Source organism: Callithrix jacchus, chromosome 2, assembly GCF_049354715.1.
Source record: "Callithrix jacchus isolate 240 chromosome 2, calJac240_pri, whole genome shotgun sequence".
Classification (NCBI taxonomy): Eukaryota; Metazoa; Chordata; class Mammalia; order Primates; family Cebidae; genus Callithrix; species Callithrix jacchus.
The window spans coordinates 68,739,919-68,757,283 of record NC_133503.1 but is presented as its reverse complement, the minus strand read 5'-3'; the positions used below and the strand labels follow the sequence as shown (position 1 = coordinate 68,757,283).

Here is a 17,365-nt window from a genome sequence, read left to right as displayed (position 1 = left end):
AATTCCAAAACGTCAAAAAGCACAACCTTATTAAAAAGGAGAAACACCCCCAGTTCATCAGGAGCACCTTGGATTTAACTGCTCCTGCCAAGGGTCTGAGCTGTGTGGGTGGGGAAGAGAAACAGGTCATGTGGGCCGGGGTCTCTGGACCCACTGTGGGGATGTCAGCTTGCTCGTAGGTGGAGAAACTCAATGTGACATTAACAGCACCTCCGAGCCCAAGGACCCAGCGATTCTGACACAAGAACTCAGAAATGATTGCATTTCCCTGACTCAGAGACACCCTCCCACCTGGGCATGAACCCAGCCCTTGCCAAATATCCAGAGACCTGAATGCCATCTATTTCCTTCTCTCCCTCCATCACCAATTACTGGCCAGGTGTCCCTGGGATGCACCTGTTCTCCCTAGCCCCTCCATTCCCATCTTAGTTCAGGCCTTCTTGTCTCTCGCCTGGACCACTTCGACAGCCTCTTAATTGGCCTCTCCACTTCCAGGCTCCCTTCGACGTGTCCTGGCTCCACCCCAGATGGGCCATTCTAAAAGGCAGATCAGGCCCGTCTCAGTCGGGCTTCACGTTCACTCAGATGCACGTCGTGGACCCAGAGTCGGGCATTAAAGACCTGCCACGATTCAACATTCTGTGGCCTCTCCGGCTTAGGGCCTCATCTCACACACCCTCTCCTCTGACCTCCCCCAACCCCAATCCCCACAGACTCACAGACACCCTGACACTTGGCAAAGCCATAGGATTTTTTGTTTTGTTTTGTTTTGAGATGGAATCTCTCTGTCATCCAGGCTGGAGGGCAGTGTCGTGATCTCAGCTCATGGCAGGCAACCTCTGAAGGCCACAGGATGTTTAAGTCACTTCCTGGGGAGTCCTGTCAGGCCAGGAATGAGGGGACCCTGGGAACAAGGTGCTGAGTGGCATCAGCGTCTCTGCCTGGGGGCAGGGGATGTGTCTAGGTCGTGGTTGACAGGAGAGCCTGATCACAGATTCCCCATGCAGAGCTGACGATTAGCAATTAACCGGGAGGAATCTCAGGGGTGAGGTTAATCGGGGAACAGAGGGAGGGCAGCTAGGGTTCTAGGGACTTTGCCCTTGACCCGAGGGTATAAAAGAGGAGGGTCCCAGTTCTCCTCAGGGTCCTGGAGGCTTCCTTGAGCTGCTGAGCCAAAGCGGAAACACAGACCCCCAAGGTGAGCCCAGGGCCCTCACATCCCAACCCTACCCCAGCTCTGAGTAGGAAACAGCCCAGCACTCCAGCCCCTTCATCTCTGTCCTATCTGTGCCCACCCCAGCGTGCCCCATATAACGTGTCAGTCCAGCCAGGCACTTTGGGAGGCCAAGTGGGCGGATCACCTGAGGTCAGGAGTTTGTACAAAAAATTAGCTGGGCATGGTGGCAGGCACCTGTAATCCCAGCTTCTTGGGAGGCTGAGGCAGGAGAATCACTTGAACCTGGGAGGCAGAGGTTGCAGTGAGCCAAGATCTCAGCATCTTTTATCACCACTATATCCCAGCATATCTGCTTCAGAGCCTGGGCTAGAGCTCAATAATACTCATTGAATGAGTGAATGAACACCTCACTACCACAACACACACCCCTCCAAGACTCACATGCAGGTGTCCAGCACAGATATGCACATGTGAGTCTCAGAGGGGTGTGTGTGGTGATGGTGAGGTTGGAGGGTGTGCTTTGCCGGGTGTGTGTTTGGAATCATGCACCATGGGGGTTTGTGCAGGTGAGGGTGTGTGGGCGTGAGCGTCCAGGACACAGTCATTGTCATGCAGTGTCCCTGTGATCCACTGACCTGCAGGCCTCACAGCGGTGCCCAGGATGCTGTCCTATGGAGAGAGGCTGGGGACCCCTGCTGTTTCCCCACTCCCAGTCCATGGGGGGCGCATGATGCGAGGGGCAGCCTTTGCCTATGTGCCCAGCCCTCAGGGTGAGTGCTGCTCCCACACCCTGGACCCTGCTTGACCATGGTTGCCCACATCCCGGGTGAGGCCACTTCTCCTGCCTGTCCCTTCCCACCTCCCGCCCTGGGGCCTCTAGGAGTTCCTGAGCAGCCTCCCTCCCCAGTCCTGCACAGGATCCCAGGGACCTCTGCCTATGCCTTTCCCAGCCTGGGCCCTGTGGCCCTTGCAGAGCATACCTGCCCCTGTGGGGAGGTACTGGAGCGACATGAGCCACTGCCTGCCAAGCTGGCCCTGGAGGAGGAGCAGAAGCCAGGTGGGCCTGGGTGGGGGGCAGCAGGGGCAGCAGTTCCTGCCCTGGCCTCTACCTGCTGTGCTCATGGCTGCCCCCCTCCAGAGCCCAGGCTATTTCCCAAGCTGCGCCAGGCTGGTGCCATGCTGCTCAAGGTGCCGCTGATGCTCACCTTCCTTTACCTCTTCGTCTGCTCCCTGGATGTGCTCAGCTCAGCCTTCCAGCTGGCTGGAGGTAGGACCTGGGTGCAGGAGACCCAGGAGGGGTTCCTGAAGGGCCTTGGACAATGCTGGCTTATGCTCCCCAGGTAAGGTGGCTGGTGACATCTTCAAGGATAATGCCATCCTGTCCAACCCGGTGGCTGGGCTGGTGGTGGGGATCCTGGTGACGGTGCTGGTGCAGAGCTCCAGCACCTCCACATCCATCATCGTCAGCATGGTCTCCTCTGGCTGTGAGTTGGCCCACCAGGGTGGGGAAGAGCCTGGAGGCACTGGGTCGTATTGTCTGGAGACTAGGGCAGCGAGGCAGGGCTTCGGGTCTGGGGCAGGGGTGGAATAAGGGCTGAGAGCAAAGGGCAGGGCTCCATTTCCCACCCTGGCCCCTAAAGCATGGCCAAGAGTCCGAGCTAGCAGAGGTGCCTCAGGAGCTGGGAAGGGTGGCAAATGGGGAGCGTGGCCACAGGAAGGCTGGCCTCCATTCAGCCTGACTCCTGTATCAGCCAGGGACACCAAAGGAGCCCAAACTCTAGCTGTATGTAACCCGGATGATTTATAGCAAGGAACTGGCTTCCCCGATGGTGGGGCTGTCTGGGCAAGTTAGGAATCTGTAGGCCAGGGCATTGGAAAGGCAGGTGGGAACTCTCAGATGGCGCCAATGCTGCAGTTCACACAGGGTTTCTCCTTCCTCAGGGAAGCCTCAGTTCTGCTGGAGGCCTTTCATCCTATTGGATGAGGCTGATCCAGGTTACCGAGGATAATCTCCTTTCCTTAAAGTCAGCTCACTATGGACATGAATTTCATCTACAAAACACCTTACAGAACACCTAGGCTAGTGTCAGGTTGAATAACTGGGTACCACAGCCTAGCTAAGTTGACACATAAAACTAACCATCACACTCAGGGACATGTGTGCACACACAAACACAAATCCCTATTTGCACATAGGACACAAGCCCATGAGCCCTCATAACGCAGGCCTCACATGTGCACACGTTCACATCTAGACACCATGCATGGTGCATGTACATCTACTCGCATGGATGAATGCACATACCTGTACATGCACAGCACAAGCCCACGTGCATCTGTGACACCAAGGTTAGGCAGACTCAGCAGCATGGCAGTAGCGGCCACTGGGGACTGGGAGGTGGGTAGGGGGACTGACAAGAAATCTGGTGGGGCAGGAGCTGGGTGACCCCCAAATTTGTTAGGATGCCTTCTCTTCTACCAGTGCTGGAGGTGAGCTCTGCCATCCCCATCATCATGGGCTCCAACATCGGTACCTCTGTCACCAACACCATCGTGGCCCTGATGCAGGCGGGGGACAGGACTGACTTCCGGCGGTGAGGGGGGCTGGGGGTTGGGGGCATGTACTTGGGGGAGGGCAGCCCCAGATGCTAGGAACCCCAGGTGTGTCTGTGCTCTGGCTCCAGACTGCCTTGCAATTTGGCCTCCCTGCCCAGGGCCTTTGCAGGGGCCACAGTGCATGACTGCTTTAACTGGCTGTCCGTTCTGGTCCTGCTGCCCCTGGAGGCTGCCACCAGCTACCTGCACCACGTTACTCAACTCGTGGTGGCCTCCTTCAACATCCATGGTGGCCGTAACACTCCTGACCTGCTCAAGATCATCACGGAGCCCTTCACAAAGCTCATCATCCAGGTGACAGCAGAGCCTTGTGTGGGGTAAGGGTGGGGGGAGCAAGGGACCCGCCCTCCCTCACTCCCCCCGCCACATCTTGCCCACAGCTGGACAAGTCTGTGATAATCAGCATTGCCACCGGTGACGAGTCCCTGAGGAACCACAGTCTCATCCGGGTCTGGTGCCACACAGACTCCACAGAGGTAAGTCTCAGGCCTGGCCCCAGGTAAGAGGACTCCCTCTTTAGACTATTGGTTTCATTGTCTGTTAAAATGCTCCAGATAGACCTTGAAGATCATTTAGCCAGGAGAGGGCAAATATATGGCCCTTCTACTGTGCTGACAGTAAACATTGCTAATTCCTCCCAACTTCACACATTCCCTTAGGCAGACATCACCAATCAATGAGAGTTGTTATGTAATTGACCTAGCCCAATGGTTGTTGAAGTGTGGTCCCAAACCAGCATCTTGGGCACTGCCTGGGAAGAGATGCAAATCACCCTGCCCTTCTCTAGACCTACTGAATCTGGAAAACCTCTGGGAGTGGGGCTCCGTGGCCTATGCTTCAGCACTTCCTCTAGCTGGGCTCTGCACTCAAGTTTGAGAACCACTGATGTAGCTCAACCCCTGGGTTTCACAGGTAGAGACACAGATTCAGAGAGGCTAAGAAATGTGCCAGAGCTTGTCCTACAGTGTCAGGGCCTGAGAACCCCAGAGGGGTTAGTGACTCAGCTGGGCCATGTTTTGGGACCCAAGTAATGTGGGGAGGAGGCAGAGTGCTATAAGGATACCCAAGAAAGTAGGGTGAACAGGTAGGTGGGCTGCATGGGGACCTCCTTGGGGATACAACAGGCCCTTGTGCTGGCATTGGGGTTCCTTCTCCTGGAGACTGCCACAGCCTTGTCCTTCTGCACTGTTTCTGCTGCTTCTAATGCTGGGGAGATCTGTTTGAACTGAGTGCACATTCACGGACCTCTCATTATGCCAGGCTGTTGAGGAAGCAAGCAATTAACACACTTCCTTACTCAGCCATAAAAAGGAAAATGCTTCATCCAAACAACAACCCACTATATTTGCTTCTCCTTGATGCTTACATACAAGATGTAACTCCATGTAGAAGGAGATATGAGGAAATCCAGAGCCACAGCACAAGCACAAGCCTTTCCCCTCACCCTTTCCACTGGCTGCTCCGTGTGACTGGATCTTTATCCTGGTGGGAACAGAAAACACTCATCTGACTCGCCCTGCGATGTTCCTTTGAGTCTAAAGTTGCTGCAGCTCAGCCTCTGAGCTGTTCAAAGCAGCCTGACATCAAAAAGCCCCAATGGACAGCTTTTACACTGACGTCGTGACCTCTTTAATATATCAACCGCCTTTTCACGAGCTCTCTGGGCACTCTCAGAGCTCTCTGAATCACCACAAGCCTCTACTTCATAGCAAAATCTGGAAGGGAGAGAAATCACACACTTTGATCTTTGCAAAAAGCAAGCCATGGAAGAGAGCTCTGTTCCTCGCTGCCTCTGAGCTCCCCGCCGGCCACCTGCTGCGGCTTCAGGCAGCTCTCAACCTGCAGCCTCCGTGTCCTCACCTGAAGTCATCCTCACCCAGGCTCAGTGTGCGGAAGCCGCCCTCAGGCCTTTCTCTATGGCTGAAGCTGACACTTGTCCAGCTGGTTTCTCTTCCTCGCTCTAGCAGGAAACACTTTCCTTAATAGCAGGGGAGGGGCTGATTTCCTCGGCTTGGAGAGTAACTGGTGGGTGGGACCTGAGCTCTCACTTTCATCCTCTTCCTGGGACGATGCCCCAAAGGAGTGTGACTCTCACGCAGCGATAGATGCGCTTGCTCTTGCAAAATGTGAAGTGCGTCCTGGCTCCTCCTGCCTGAAGACTTGGGTTTGTCCTTTGGCCACAGAGTCTCTCTGTGCTCCCTTCCAACCTGTTCCCATCGACTCCAGCTTTCACCACGCTGGACCCAAGCTCGCCCAAACCAGTCTCCAGGGAAGCGATGCACCAGGGAGAGGAGGCGAGTCCAAGGCCTTCCAGATGGGGAAAGAAGAACCAGCGGCAGTTGTAGGTTCAGACAAGTGAGTCTCTTGGGACCCTGACAGTGTCCTAGGACTCACCTTCTTAGGTGGTCACGCTGTGGATTGTCAATCATACCTGCCTGGTTTAAACAAGCATCTTTTGAGGACTTGTAACCTAGGAGGCAGAAATGATCACATCCCCCACTTTACAGATGAGGAAACTGAGCCCCAGAAACGAGCAGTAGCTTGCCCAAGTCCATGTAATCAAGGTAGGATATAAATCCTGAAGGAATCCTATCTTGTTGCCTCTTTCACTCACCAGTCTGACATTCTACTATGTATGTTTGCTTCCCATGCTGCCCATCAGGCCTGAACACCACCAGCTGACCACAGCCAGGTTGAGACCATTCCAGAGGTAGCGGGTGTTGCTCTAAGGAGGAGTTCTCCTTTTCGCCACTATAGGTGCTGCTGGCACAGTGCTCTCTCTCTGCTTCCAGAAGAACAAAGGCCCTAGAGCTCCCCTTCCTGTGAGCTTAATCACCTCCTTCAGTTCCCAGAGGGGGCTCTTTAATTTAGGGTGTCCCGGTAGGCACTTAAATCCCAATTCTCTCTTCCAAAATGCTTCCAACTAGCCCCTGGGAAAAGGTGGGAGCACTATGGACTTCATGCGGCAGAGGAGGAAACAGGCCCAGAGAGGTTAAGTGTTTGCTCTGGTGACACACAGCTGGGAACGGCTTAGCTGGGGTATGGGCCTAGGGCTGTCCACAGGCGCATTCTGTTCTTCCCACGGAGCCGCTCCACCACCGACTTCCGGCCCCTCCGGCCTCTCCACCCGACCCCAGGCCCAGGCAGGGATGGGCACATCTTGGGAAAATGCCCCCAGATCCTGGGCCTCCCAGCTCTTTTATCTAAGCTGGACTTTCCCTCTTCTCCCTCTGCCTCTCAAGGAAGCCACAGGGCCTGCTCCCTCCCCGCAGTTCCCTCTCTGCTTGGCTTTGTCCCTCCTGCCACCTCTACCTTCCTCTCTTGTACTTTAGGGTCTCTGGGCTTTCAGCTGGGCCACATATCCCAGCTAGGGAGGTCAAGGTTCTAAAAACCTAGAGGGCTTGGCCCTCAGCTCTGCCCTGCTGCTGCCCCTGACAGCCCTAGGTCCAGCCCTAAGCTGGAACCCCAGTAAAGTTCCCCATTCTCCCCCACCCTCCCCAGGGCCCCACAGTCCTCCCCCTGGAGACCACTGGGCCCAGCCCAGGTTAGGTCAATGGGGCACAGGTTGATCAGGCACCCACTCATTTCAGGGAGTTGTCTGCTCCATGGGCCTCTAGGCTGGGAATTCCCAGGAAGGTCCAGCAGGCTCCTCCCCAGCAGGGCCAGGGTCCTCAGGTTTGTCTGCAGGGGCCACTGGTCCTGACCTAGGGAGTCAGTTACACGTGCAGCCTCCCCACAGTGTGATCCTGAAGGCCCAGGGAGGGAGAGGGTTGCTCCGTATTGGAAGGCTCCTCATGAGCCGTGCGATGAGCGCTTTAAACACATTTCCCCCTGAAACCTTTGCAGCAGCTCTTCTATTACCCTGCTTTAGAGAAAACAGGCTTTGAGAGGTGGCATGGCTTACCCAGGGTAGTTGGTATAAGAAGCAGGATTTGGGATGGCCGACCACTAACAGCTCAGGATTGTAGCTCCCAGTGAAAGCTCAGAGAACGAGACGATGCCACATTTTTAGACGAATTTTCGTCACTCACCGATTACCCAATTCCCAGTGGAGGAGCCCCACGGGTCGCCAGCGCAACTCTTGTGGCTGCCGCAGCGGTTTTGCCAGCGTCTCGGCGCAGCAGCTCTTCACGCAGAGCCAACGGGACTGCTTCCCCTACTGACTGGAGTTTGGAGCTCCGGGAAGTCAGAGCCACTTGTTGTGGACTCAAGAGGGAAGCCAGACCAGAGATTCCCGGGCAGAAGAGCACCATCAGTCTTATCGCTGCTATTTAGGCTGCCACAGTGAGTTGCTCGGATCCCAGCACTGGGAATCAATAAGTCGGACGTCGACTCAGAAACCTAATTAGAAAGGCGGTTCATCTACAATGAAGGGAAAAAGCAACCTAAGAAGGCCGAGTATACTCAAAATCAGAATCCATCAGCAATGGAACAAGCCCTGTTGGAAAAGGACTCATTAGCAACCGAACAAGCCCTGATGGAAAAGGACCCATCAGTAACGGAACAAGCCCTGATGGAAAAGGACTGTGTTCCATTATCTGAAGTAGGCTTTAAAAGGTGGATGATAAGAAACTTCTGGGAGTTAAAGGAACTTGTTCTAACCCAATGTAAAGAAACTAAGAACTTGGAAAAAAGGTTAGATGAAATGTTGAAAAGAATAGACAATATAGAGAGGAATACAAATGAACTTACGGAGTTGAAAAATACAACACGAGAACTTAGTGAAATATGTACAAGCTTAAACAGCCGAATGGATCAAGCAGAAGAAAGGGTATCAGAGGTCGAAGACCAACTTAATGAAACAAAACGACAAGACAAGAATAGAGAAAAAAGGATAAAAAGGAATGAGCAAAGTCTCCAAGCAATATGGGACTATGTGAAAAGACCTAATATACGCTTGATTGGTGTACCTGAATGTGACGGAGAGAATGAAGTCACGCTGGAAAATACTCTCCAGGACATTATCCAGGAAAATTTTCCTAATTTAGCAAAGCAGGACACTATTCAACCCCAGGCAATACAGAGAACACCACAAAGATATTCCTCAAGAAGACCAACACCAAGGCACATAATCGTTAGATTCACCAAGATCGAAACGAAGGAGAAAATGTTAAGGGCAGCCAGAGAGAAAGATCAAGTTACCCATAAAGGTAAGCCTATTAGGCTTACAGCAGATCTCTCAACGGAAACCCTACAAGCTAGAAGAGAGTGGGGGCCAATATTCAATATACTTAATCAACAGAACTTTCAGCCCAGAATTTCATATCCTGCCAATTTAAGCTTTACATTTGAAGGAAAAATAAAATCTTTTAGGAACAAGCAAGTACTCAGAGATTTTATTACCACCAGGCCTGTTTTACAAGAACTTCTAAAAGAAGTACTATACACAGAAAGGAACAACCAGTATGACCCTTTCTAAAAATACACCAAAAAGTAAAGAGCATTAACATAAAGAAGAATTTTTATCAACGAAAGGACAAAATAGCCAGTTAATATCAAATGGCAGCAACCCTAAATTTAAATCGACCAAATCTCCCAATCAAAAGATACAGACAAAATCCAACGGTATATCCAAAGATATACATAGACTCAAAATAAAGGGTTGGGGAAAAAAAACGTACCAACCAAATGGAGAGCAAAAATAAATAAATAAAAAGCAGGAGTTGCAATTTTCACATTTGACAAAATAGATTTCAAAGCTACAAGGATACAAGGGTAAAAGGATTAATGTAATAATAAGAGATCTTAACACCCAGATACATAAGACCCATAATGAGATTTAGATTCAACGAGACAGGAAATTGATAACGATATCCGGGACTGGAACTAAGATCCAGAACAAATAAACTCAATAGAGCTCTCCATTTTAAACACACAAAATATACATTATCCACAAAATCTAACGATATATCTAAAGATATATAAAGACTCAAAACAAGGGGATGGAAAAAAACTCACCGACCAAATGGAGAGCAAAAATAAATAAATAAAAAGCAGGAGTTGCAATTCTCACACTTAATAAAATAGATTTCAAAGCTACAAGGATGCAAGGGTAAAAGGATTAATGTAACAATAGGAGATCTTAACACCCAGATACATAAGACACATAATGAGATTTAGATTCAACGAGACAACAAATTGATAACGATATCCAGGACTTGAACTCAGAGCCAGAACAAATAAACACAATAGAGGTCTCCATTTCAAACACATAAAATATGCATTAACCACTTTAAACACTCAAAATATTGATCGGCCATTATTGAAACCCATTTTAGGAATGAAGTAATATTCCTTTTTCCCTCTTTTTCTTTTTTTCCCCTTCTTTTTCTCTTTTTCCAAAAAAAAAAGAAGCACGATTTGAACTTAGATCTGTCTAACAGCAAACACCTGGCTTTCTCTCTCCCTTACCCTTGTGGCAGTTACCATCACTTTCCCGGCCCGGTTTTCCCATCTAGCCCATCAGAGGCTATTTTTTCTAGGCTTCTTGGCCTGCCATTCAAGCCCAGGCTTCATTGGTCCCCAAGGCCCTGATGTAGTGAACTGGGAGCACAGACGAGCACAGTGTCCCATTCAAGGGAGAACATTCTGCTAAAACAAACCCTGATGTTACACCAGACGCTGTGAAAGTTCTTATCTTGGCCAGTCACGATGGCTCATACCCGTAATCCCAGCACTTTGGGAGGCCGAGGTGAGTGGATCACCTGAGGTTAGGAGTTCAAGACCAGCCTGGCCAACATGGAGAAACCCCATCTCTACGAAAAACACAAAAAATTAGCCGGGCCTGGTGGCAGATGCCGGTAACCCTAGCTACTCAGGAGGTGGAGGCAGGAGAATTGCTTGAACCCAAGAGGTGGAGGTTACAGTGAGCCAAGATCGTGCCACTGCACTCCAGCTTGGGCAACAGAGCAAAAACGCTGTCTCAAAATAAATAAATAAATATATATATATATAACTTCTTAACCCAACAAGGCTACAAATTAGTTGTCCACATGCCAGACTGGGCTGCTTCTGCTGACCTTTGTTGAATTGTAAAGGATATCTCAGTGTGGTTGCCAATATTTACAGATTGGGAGTTTGTTCTTTTGAAGGGGTTTTGTTTTTTGAGATAAGGTCTTGCTCTGTCACTCAGGCTGGATGTGATCATAGCTCACTCCACCCGCGACCACCTGGGCTCCAGAGATCCTCCTGCTTCAACTTCCTGAGTAGCTAGGACTGCAGGCATACACCATGCCCTGACTAATTGTCTTTGTGGAGACAGGGTCTTGCTATGTTGCCCAAGCTGGCCTCCCATTACTGGCCTCCAGTAATCCTCTCACCTTAGCCTCCCAAAGTGCTAGGATTACAGCCATGAGCCACCTTGCACAGGGCCCAGATTGGGAGATTTTATCTAGAAATTCAGAGTTGTGGCTTCTTTCATAGAAATTGGGCAATTTAGCCATGCTAGGCTGCGTCCCTGGATGGTGACAGTGACCAGGAGCTGAGTAGTTGCTGACTCTATAGGGCCAGGAGAAACTCTCCCCACCTCTTCCACACATAGTCCAAGCTGCTCACTTAGGTTACCCACCCAGCCCTGTGGACCTCTGAATTGTAGGGCCTCCCTAAGGGGCCCCTTTGCCCCACTGACAGTAGGTGGACAGAAGAGATGTGTGAGCTGGGCCCTCTGTCCCCTGGCCCCCCCGATCTAGAGGAGAATGGAGCTTGGGCTAAGGGTGTCTTGGAGGAGAGGATGGAGACAGGATGCTGGGGAAGGGGCACCAAGAAAGGGATTGGTAATGAAAGATGAGGAAGGGGGTGTTTTCAGACAAACAGAAGTATGTTCAGCAGCAACCAATGCCACTGAGAGAGGGAGGAAAACAAAGACAAGAAGCTGCTGGATGTGGCCCGGGGGAGAGTTGGGCCAGTGGAGTGACAGGGCAGAACACACCGAGGGCCAGATTCTTGTGTGGCAGGTACTTTCACCACGTGTCCTTAGTGGAAGAGACAGGCTCAGGGAGGGCAAGAGATACATCCATGGTCACAGAGCAGGAGGCCCATCTCCATCTTCCCCATCCTTCCCAACCCCCATCTCAGCCCCAACCTCAGGCTGTATTTTCCTAATTCACTGAGTCACCCTCCTCTTAATCTAGGCTCCCACCTCCATGTCCAGGGCAGAGGCCAACTCCAGCCAGACCCTTGGAAATGCCACTATGGAGAAATGTAAGTGCCTGCATCATGAGAGGTGTCCTGCAGGCAAGGGCAGAGCCTGGCAGTGGCAGGGCCATCCTGCACCCAACCACTGTTGTGTCCAGACCCAGGAAGGACAGCTGGCAACCTGCCCAGCTCCTGAGCCTGGATCAAGCTCCAGTGTTGAGGCTCAAGGAGCCTGAGTGGGGCCTTAGGCTCAGAACCCAACTGGGTGGCAAAGGTGGGGACCTGGGAGCCAGGTGTGGGGTCAGCTGTCAGGAGCTCCAACCCCTGCAGGCAAACACATCTTTGTGGACACGGGCCTGCCGGACCTGGCTGTGGGGCTCATCCTGCTGGCAGGATCCCTGGTGCTGCTGTGCACCTGCCTCATCCTCCTCGTCAAGACGCTCAACTCCCTGCTCAAGGGCCAGGTGGCCAAGGTCATCCAGAAGGTCATCAATACTGGTGAGCTGTGAGCAGTTGGCTGGGCAGGGCTGCAGGATGGGCCTGTTAAGATCCTGCTAAGTCCTGCCACTGCCTTTATTTGGGTAAACCCTACCATCTCTGAGCCTCAGTTTCCCGATGTGAAGAAGGTGGTTTCTGAGGCCAATGAGGTGCTGACAGCTGGAGACCTGTGGCTGCCTCTGGCTGTGGTTCTGTTTTAGCAGGTGGAGATGCTCAGGAACCATTGTTTGATTCAATCAACAAACAGTCCTTAAGCCCCCATTGTGTGACAAGGAAGGTGTAGTGCCAGGGATAGAGGTGAGACAAATAGAGATGGGTCCTGCCCTCAGGGGCTCACAGCCCAGCAGAGGGAGGCAAGCAATGAAAACTAACTGCGATTGGCAAGTAGCTCACATCTGTAAATCCAGCACTTTGGGAGGCTGAAGCAGGAGGATTGCTTGAGCCCAGGAGTTCAAGACTAGCTTGGGCAACATAATGAGACTATTTTTCTTTTGTATTTTTGTTTTGTTTTGTTTTGAGATAGAGTTTTGCTCTTGTTGCCCAGGCTGGAGTGCAATGGCACAATCTCGGCTCACTGCAACCTCCACCTCTCAGGTTCAAGCAATTCTCCTGCCTCAGCCACCCCAGCAGCTGGGATTACAGGCATTCGCCACCACAACTGGCTACTTTTGTATTTTTAGTAGAGACAGGATTTATCCATGTTGGTCAGGTTGGTCAGGCTGGTCTCAAACTCCCGACATCACGTGATCCACTCATCTCAGCCTCCCAAAGTGCTGGGATTACAGGCATAAACCAACACACCCGGCCAACTTTGTCTTTTTTTTCTTTTTGAGACCAAGTTTCACTCTTATTGCCCAGGCTGGAGTGCAATGGTGCAATCTTGGCTCACTGCAACCTCCCCTTCCTGGGTTCAAGTGATTCTCGTCTCAGTCTCCCAAGTAACTTGGATTACAGGTGCCTGCCACAACGCCCAGCTAAGTTTTTGTATTTTTAGTAGAGACAGCATTTCACCATGTTAGCCAGGCTGCTCTCAAACTTCTGTCCTCAGGTGATCCACCCACTTCCACCTCCCAAAGTGCTGGGATTACAGGCCTGAGCCACCTCACCTGGCCAAGACTTCGAGACTTTTCTTTTCTTTCTTTCTTTTTTTTTTTTTTGAGACGGGGTCTTGCCCTGTCACCAGGCTGGAGTGTAGTGGCATGTTCTTGGCTCACTGCAGTCTCCGCCTCCTGGGTTCAAGTGATTCTCCTGACTCAGCCTCCTGAGTAGCTGGGACTACAGGTGTGCACCACCATGCACAGCTAATTTTTGTGGGTTTTTTTTTTTTAAAGACGGGGTTTTGACATGTTGGTCAGGCTGGTCTTGAACTCCCGACCTCAAGTGATCCGCCCGACTTGGCCTCCAAAGTGCTTGGATTACAGGCGTGAGCCACCATGCCTGGCCTAACTTTTGTGTTATTGAGTAGAGATGGGGTTTCACCATATTGGTCAGGATGGTCTCAAACTCCTGACCTTGTGACCCACCCGCCTTGGCCTCTCAAAATGTTGGGATTACAGGTGTGAGCCACAGCGCCCAACCAAGACTTTGTCTTTACAAAAAAAATTTAAAATTAGCTGGGCATGGTGGTGTGCTCCTGTAGTGCCAGGTACTCAGGATGCTGAGTGAGAGAATTGCTTGAGCCTAGTAGGAGGCTGCAGTGAGTTATGATGGCACCACTGCATTCCAGCCTGGGCAACAGAGTGAGACCCTGTCTCGGAAAAAATAGAGATAAAGAAAAAAGGAAAGAAAATAAATGAATTAGGTGGATAAATTCAGAGAGAGGTACCTGCCAAGGACATAGCAAAAATGGCAATGCAGTAGGTATGGAAGAGACAGCTTCCAATGGGCAGTCTGAGGCCACTCAGAGCAGCTACACTAGTAGCTATGATGCGGATGAAGAGCACTCTGGGTGAAGGAATAGTATGTGCAAAGGCTCAGAGGCAGGAACCCGCTTGGCAGGTCGGTGGCACAGAAGGGTGGCCAGTAGCTGGAAAAAGCAGGGTGAACAAGGGGATTGGCTGAGTGGGGTCAGTGAGATGACAGGGAAGGGGCCAGAGCATGGGGTCTCCAGGCTCTGCTCAGAGCCTGGACTTTATTGAGAGTAACATGAGTACTCAGAAGACTTGGGGCAGGGGAGCAACACCATCTGATTTTTGTTCCCCCCTCTTCTTTTTTTTGAGATGGAGTCTCCCCCTGTCACCCTAGGCTGGAGTACAGTTTCATGATCTTGGCTAACTGCAACCTCCACCTCCTGGGTTCAAGCAATTCTCCTGCCTCAGCCTCTCCGAGTAGCTGGGACTACAGGTGTGCGCCACCACACCCAGCTAATTTTTTTCTCTATTTTTAGTAGAGACGAACTTTCACCATGTTGGCCATGCTGGTCTTGAACTCTTGACCTCAGGTGATACAACTGCCTTGGCCTCCCAAAGTGCTGGGATTACAGGTGTAAGCCACCGTGCCTGGCCTCTTTTTTGTTTTTTGAGACAGAGTCTTCCTTGTTACCCAGGCTGGAGTGCAGTGGTACAATCTCAGCTCACTGCAACCTCTGCCCCCCAGGTTCAAGTGATCCTGAGTAAATTGGGATTACAGGTGTGTGCCACCACACTTGGCTAATTTTTGTATTTTTAGTAGAGACAGGGTTTTGCCATGTTGGCCAGGCTAGTCTTGAATACCTGGCCTCAAGTGAGCCTCCCGCCTTGGCCTCCCAAAGTGCTGGGATTACAGATGTGAGCCACCGTGCCCAGCCTCTTTTTTTAAAACTGTAAATTTTTTTTTTAAATAGAGATGGGATGTTACTATGTTGGCCATGCTAGTCTTGAACTCCCAGCCTCAAGTGATCCACCCACCTCAGTATCCCAAAGTGCTGGGATTATAGGTGTGAGCCACCTTGCCTGGCTTTGATTTTCATATTAAACTTCATCCACTGGGAGGGGCCACATGAAAATGCTCGAATAAGGGGTATCATGAGGCTGTGGGAGCTGAGAGAAGGGAGAAAATGTCTGTCTGCTAGAGAGCAGGGGGTCAGGGAAGGTTTTCCAGAGGAAGTGACATCCATGCTGAGTCTGAGGATAAATATTTGGATGCTGAGTAGTATATTCCCATCAGAGGGAACAGCCCCAGCAAAGTCATGGTTGCCTGATGGAGCCAGGCTGAGAAAGGCCTTTAATTCAGGAGCAAAAAGGCCAATGGAAGCCACTGCACTGCAGTTGAACAGGAGACTGACAAGGTCCTAGTGGGAAAGTGGCATCCAAATGCCTCCCTTCCACAGAGGTCTGCTCTCCCAATGCCCCCGCTCTGACCCCGGCCTGCTGGGATGGGGTTTCCTTGCAGATTTCCCTGCCCCCTTCACCTGGGTCACAGGCTACTTTGCCATGGTGGTGGGTGCCAGCATGACCTTCGTGGTTCAGAGCAGTTCTGTGTTCACCTCAGCCATCACCCCACTCATCGGTAAGTGTCCATGCAGAGGTGGAGTCGGGTGGGAGAGGGCTGGCAGGGAAAGGGCTGAAGGAGACGCTGGGAGTCCCACTTCCTCTCCCTCTGCTCCCAGGCCTCGGTGTGATCAGCATTGAGCGGGCCTACCCACTCACACTGGGTTCCAACATTGGCACCACCACCACGGCCATCCTGGCTGCCCTGGCCAGCCCCAGGGAGAAGTTGTCCAGTGCTTTCCAGGTATGCTGGGAGCATAGCCCCGCCTGGGGCAGGATGGATCTGGGATCGGGGTGTGGGGCCTGACAAAGGTGTGACAACATGCAACAAACATTTTGACTGCCTACTAAGGGCCACCTACTATGCTCTATGGAAACCATTATGGGCAAAGTAGACCCAATACCACCCTCAAGACCTTAGCATCTAACAGGAAGACACTGCTCATAATCACAGTAATAAATAGTAGTGAGTCAGATTTGCACCATAAGGAAGAAGAAGAGGTGCTATAAGAGGGGGCCTGGCGAAGTTTGGGAAATCCATTGTGGGGCACAGCGTTGAAAATGGCAAAAGGGGAATTGTTCTAGCAGTGAAGGAGTAACTGACAAGCCAAGGACCCTCACTGAGTGAGGGTCCAGAAACTGACATCAATCCTTTAGCTACTAGACTTTAGCAGAATCTGCTTGGGGGACTCCTGAGCGAGAGGTCGGTGGAGAACATGTAGGGAGCTCAGGGAAGTAGTTATTTACCAACTGGTCCAGAAGTATTTCAATGTTTTCATAACCAGCACAGCTATCCCGGGGTGTTCTGGGGAGATACATCAGCCCTCAGTGGCAACTTTCCTGCTACCCAGACCAGGTTGGGGTTCCTATCATCTACCCCTGCCGGCCTAACCCAGGACCTGGGAGCCAGTGCCCACCTCAGCCCCTCTGTCTCATCCTCTGCAGATTGCTCTCTGTCACTTCTTCTTCAACATCTCGGGCATCCTTCTGTGGTACCCGGTGCCCTGCACACGCCTGCCTATCCACATGGCCAAGGCGCTGGGGAAACGCACAGCCAAGTACCGCTGGTTTGCCGTCCTCTACCTCCTTGTCTGCTTCCTGCTGCTGCCTTCACTGGTGTTTGGCATCTCTATGGCAGGCTGGCAGGCCATGGTAGGTGTAGGCACACCCTTCGGGGCCCTGCTCGCCTTTGTGGTGCTCATCAATGTCCTGCAGAGTCGGAGTCCCCAGCATCTGCCCAAGTGGTTACAGACATGGGACTTCCTGCCTCGCTGGATGCATTCCCTGAAGCCCCTGGACCGCCTCATCACCCGCGCCACTCTATGCTGTGCCAGGCCTGAGCCCCGCTCACCCCCACTGCCCCCCAGGGTATTCCTGGAGGAGCTACCTCCTGCCACACCCTCCCCCCGCCTTGCACTGCCTGCTCACCACAATGCCACCCGATTTTAGGCTGTGAGCCCAGACTACAGCTGGG

The 17,365-nt window shown here is 51.8% G+C and overlaps 1 protein-coding gene across 1 annotated transcript; it reads left to right on the top strand.

The window, feature by feature from the left end:
* Positions 1-1,816: 1,816 nt before the first annotated feature.
* On the top strand, positions 1,817-5,689 carry SLC34A1 (solute carrier family 34 member 1). The gene is made up of 8 exons (XM_035290613.3): positions 1,817-1,947; positions 2,085-2,234; positions 2,316-2,444; positions 2,518-2,661; positions 3,660-3,771; positions 3,892-4,087; positions 4,174-4,269; positions 5,503-5,689. Exons 1-8 carry the CDS (start codon positions 1,839-1,841, stop codon positions 5,587-5,589), a joined length of 1,023 nt encoding a protein of 340 aa, XP_035146504.1. The 5' UTR covers positions 1,817-1,838; the 3' UTR covers positions 5,590-5,689.
* The last annotated feature ends 11,676 nt before the right edge of the window (positions 5,690-17,365 follow it).

What these genes read in the sequence shown, in the direction of transcription:
- SLC34A1 (XM_035290613.3), top strand. Translation starts at nt 1,839, where the DNA reads ATGCTGTCCTATGGAGAGAGGCTGGGGACCCCTGCTGTTTCCCCACTC. An exon ending in CAGCATGGTCTCCTCTGGCT is followed by an intron (nt 2,662 to 3,659) that starts GTGAGTTGGCCC and finishes CTCTTCTACCAG; the next exon opens with TGCTGGAGGTGAGCTCTGCC. An exon ending in GACAGGACTGACTTCCGGCG is followed by an intron (nt 3,772 to 3,891) that starts GTGAGGGGGGCT and finishes CTCCCTGCCCAG; the next exon opens with GGCCTTTGCAGGGGCCACAG.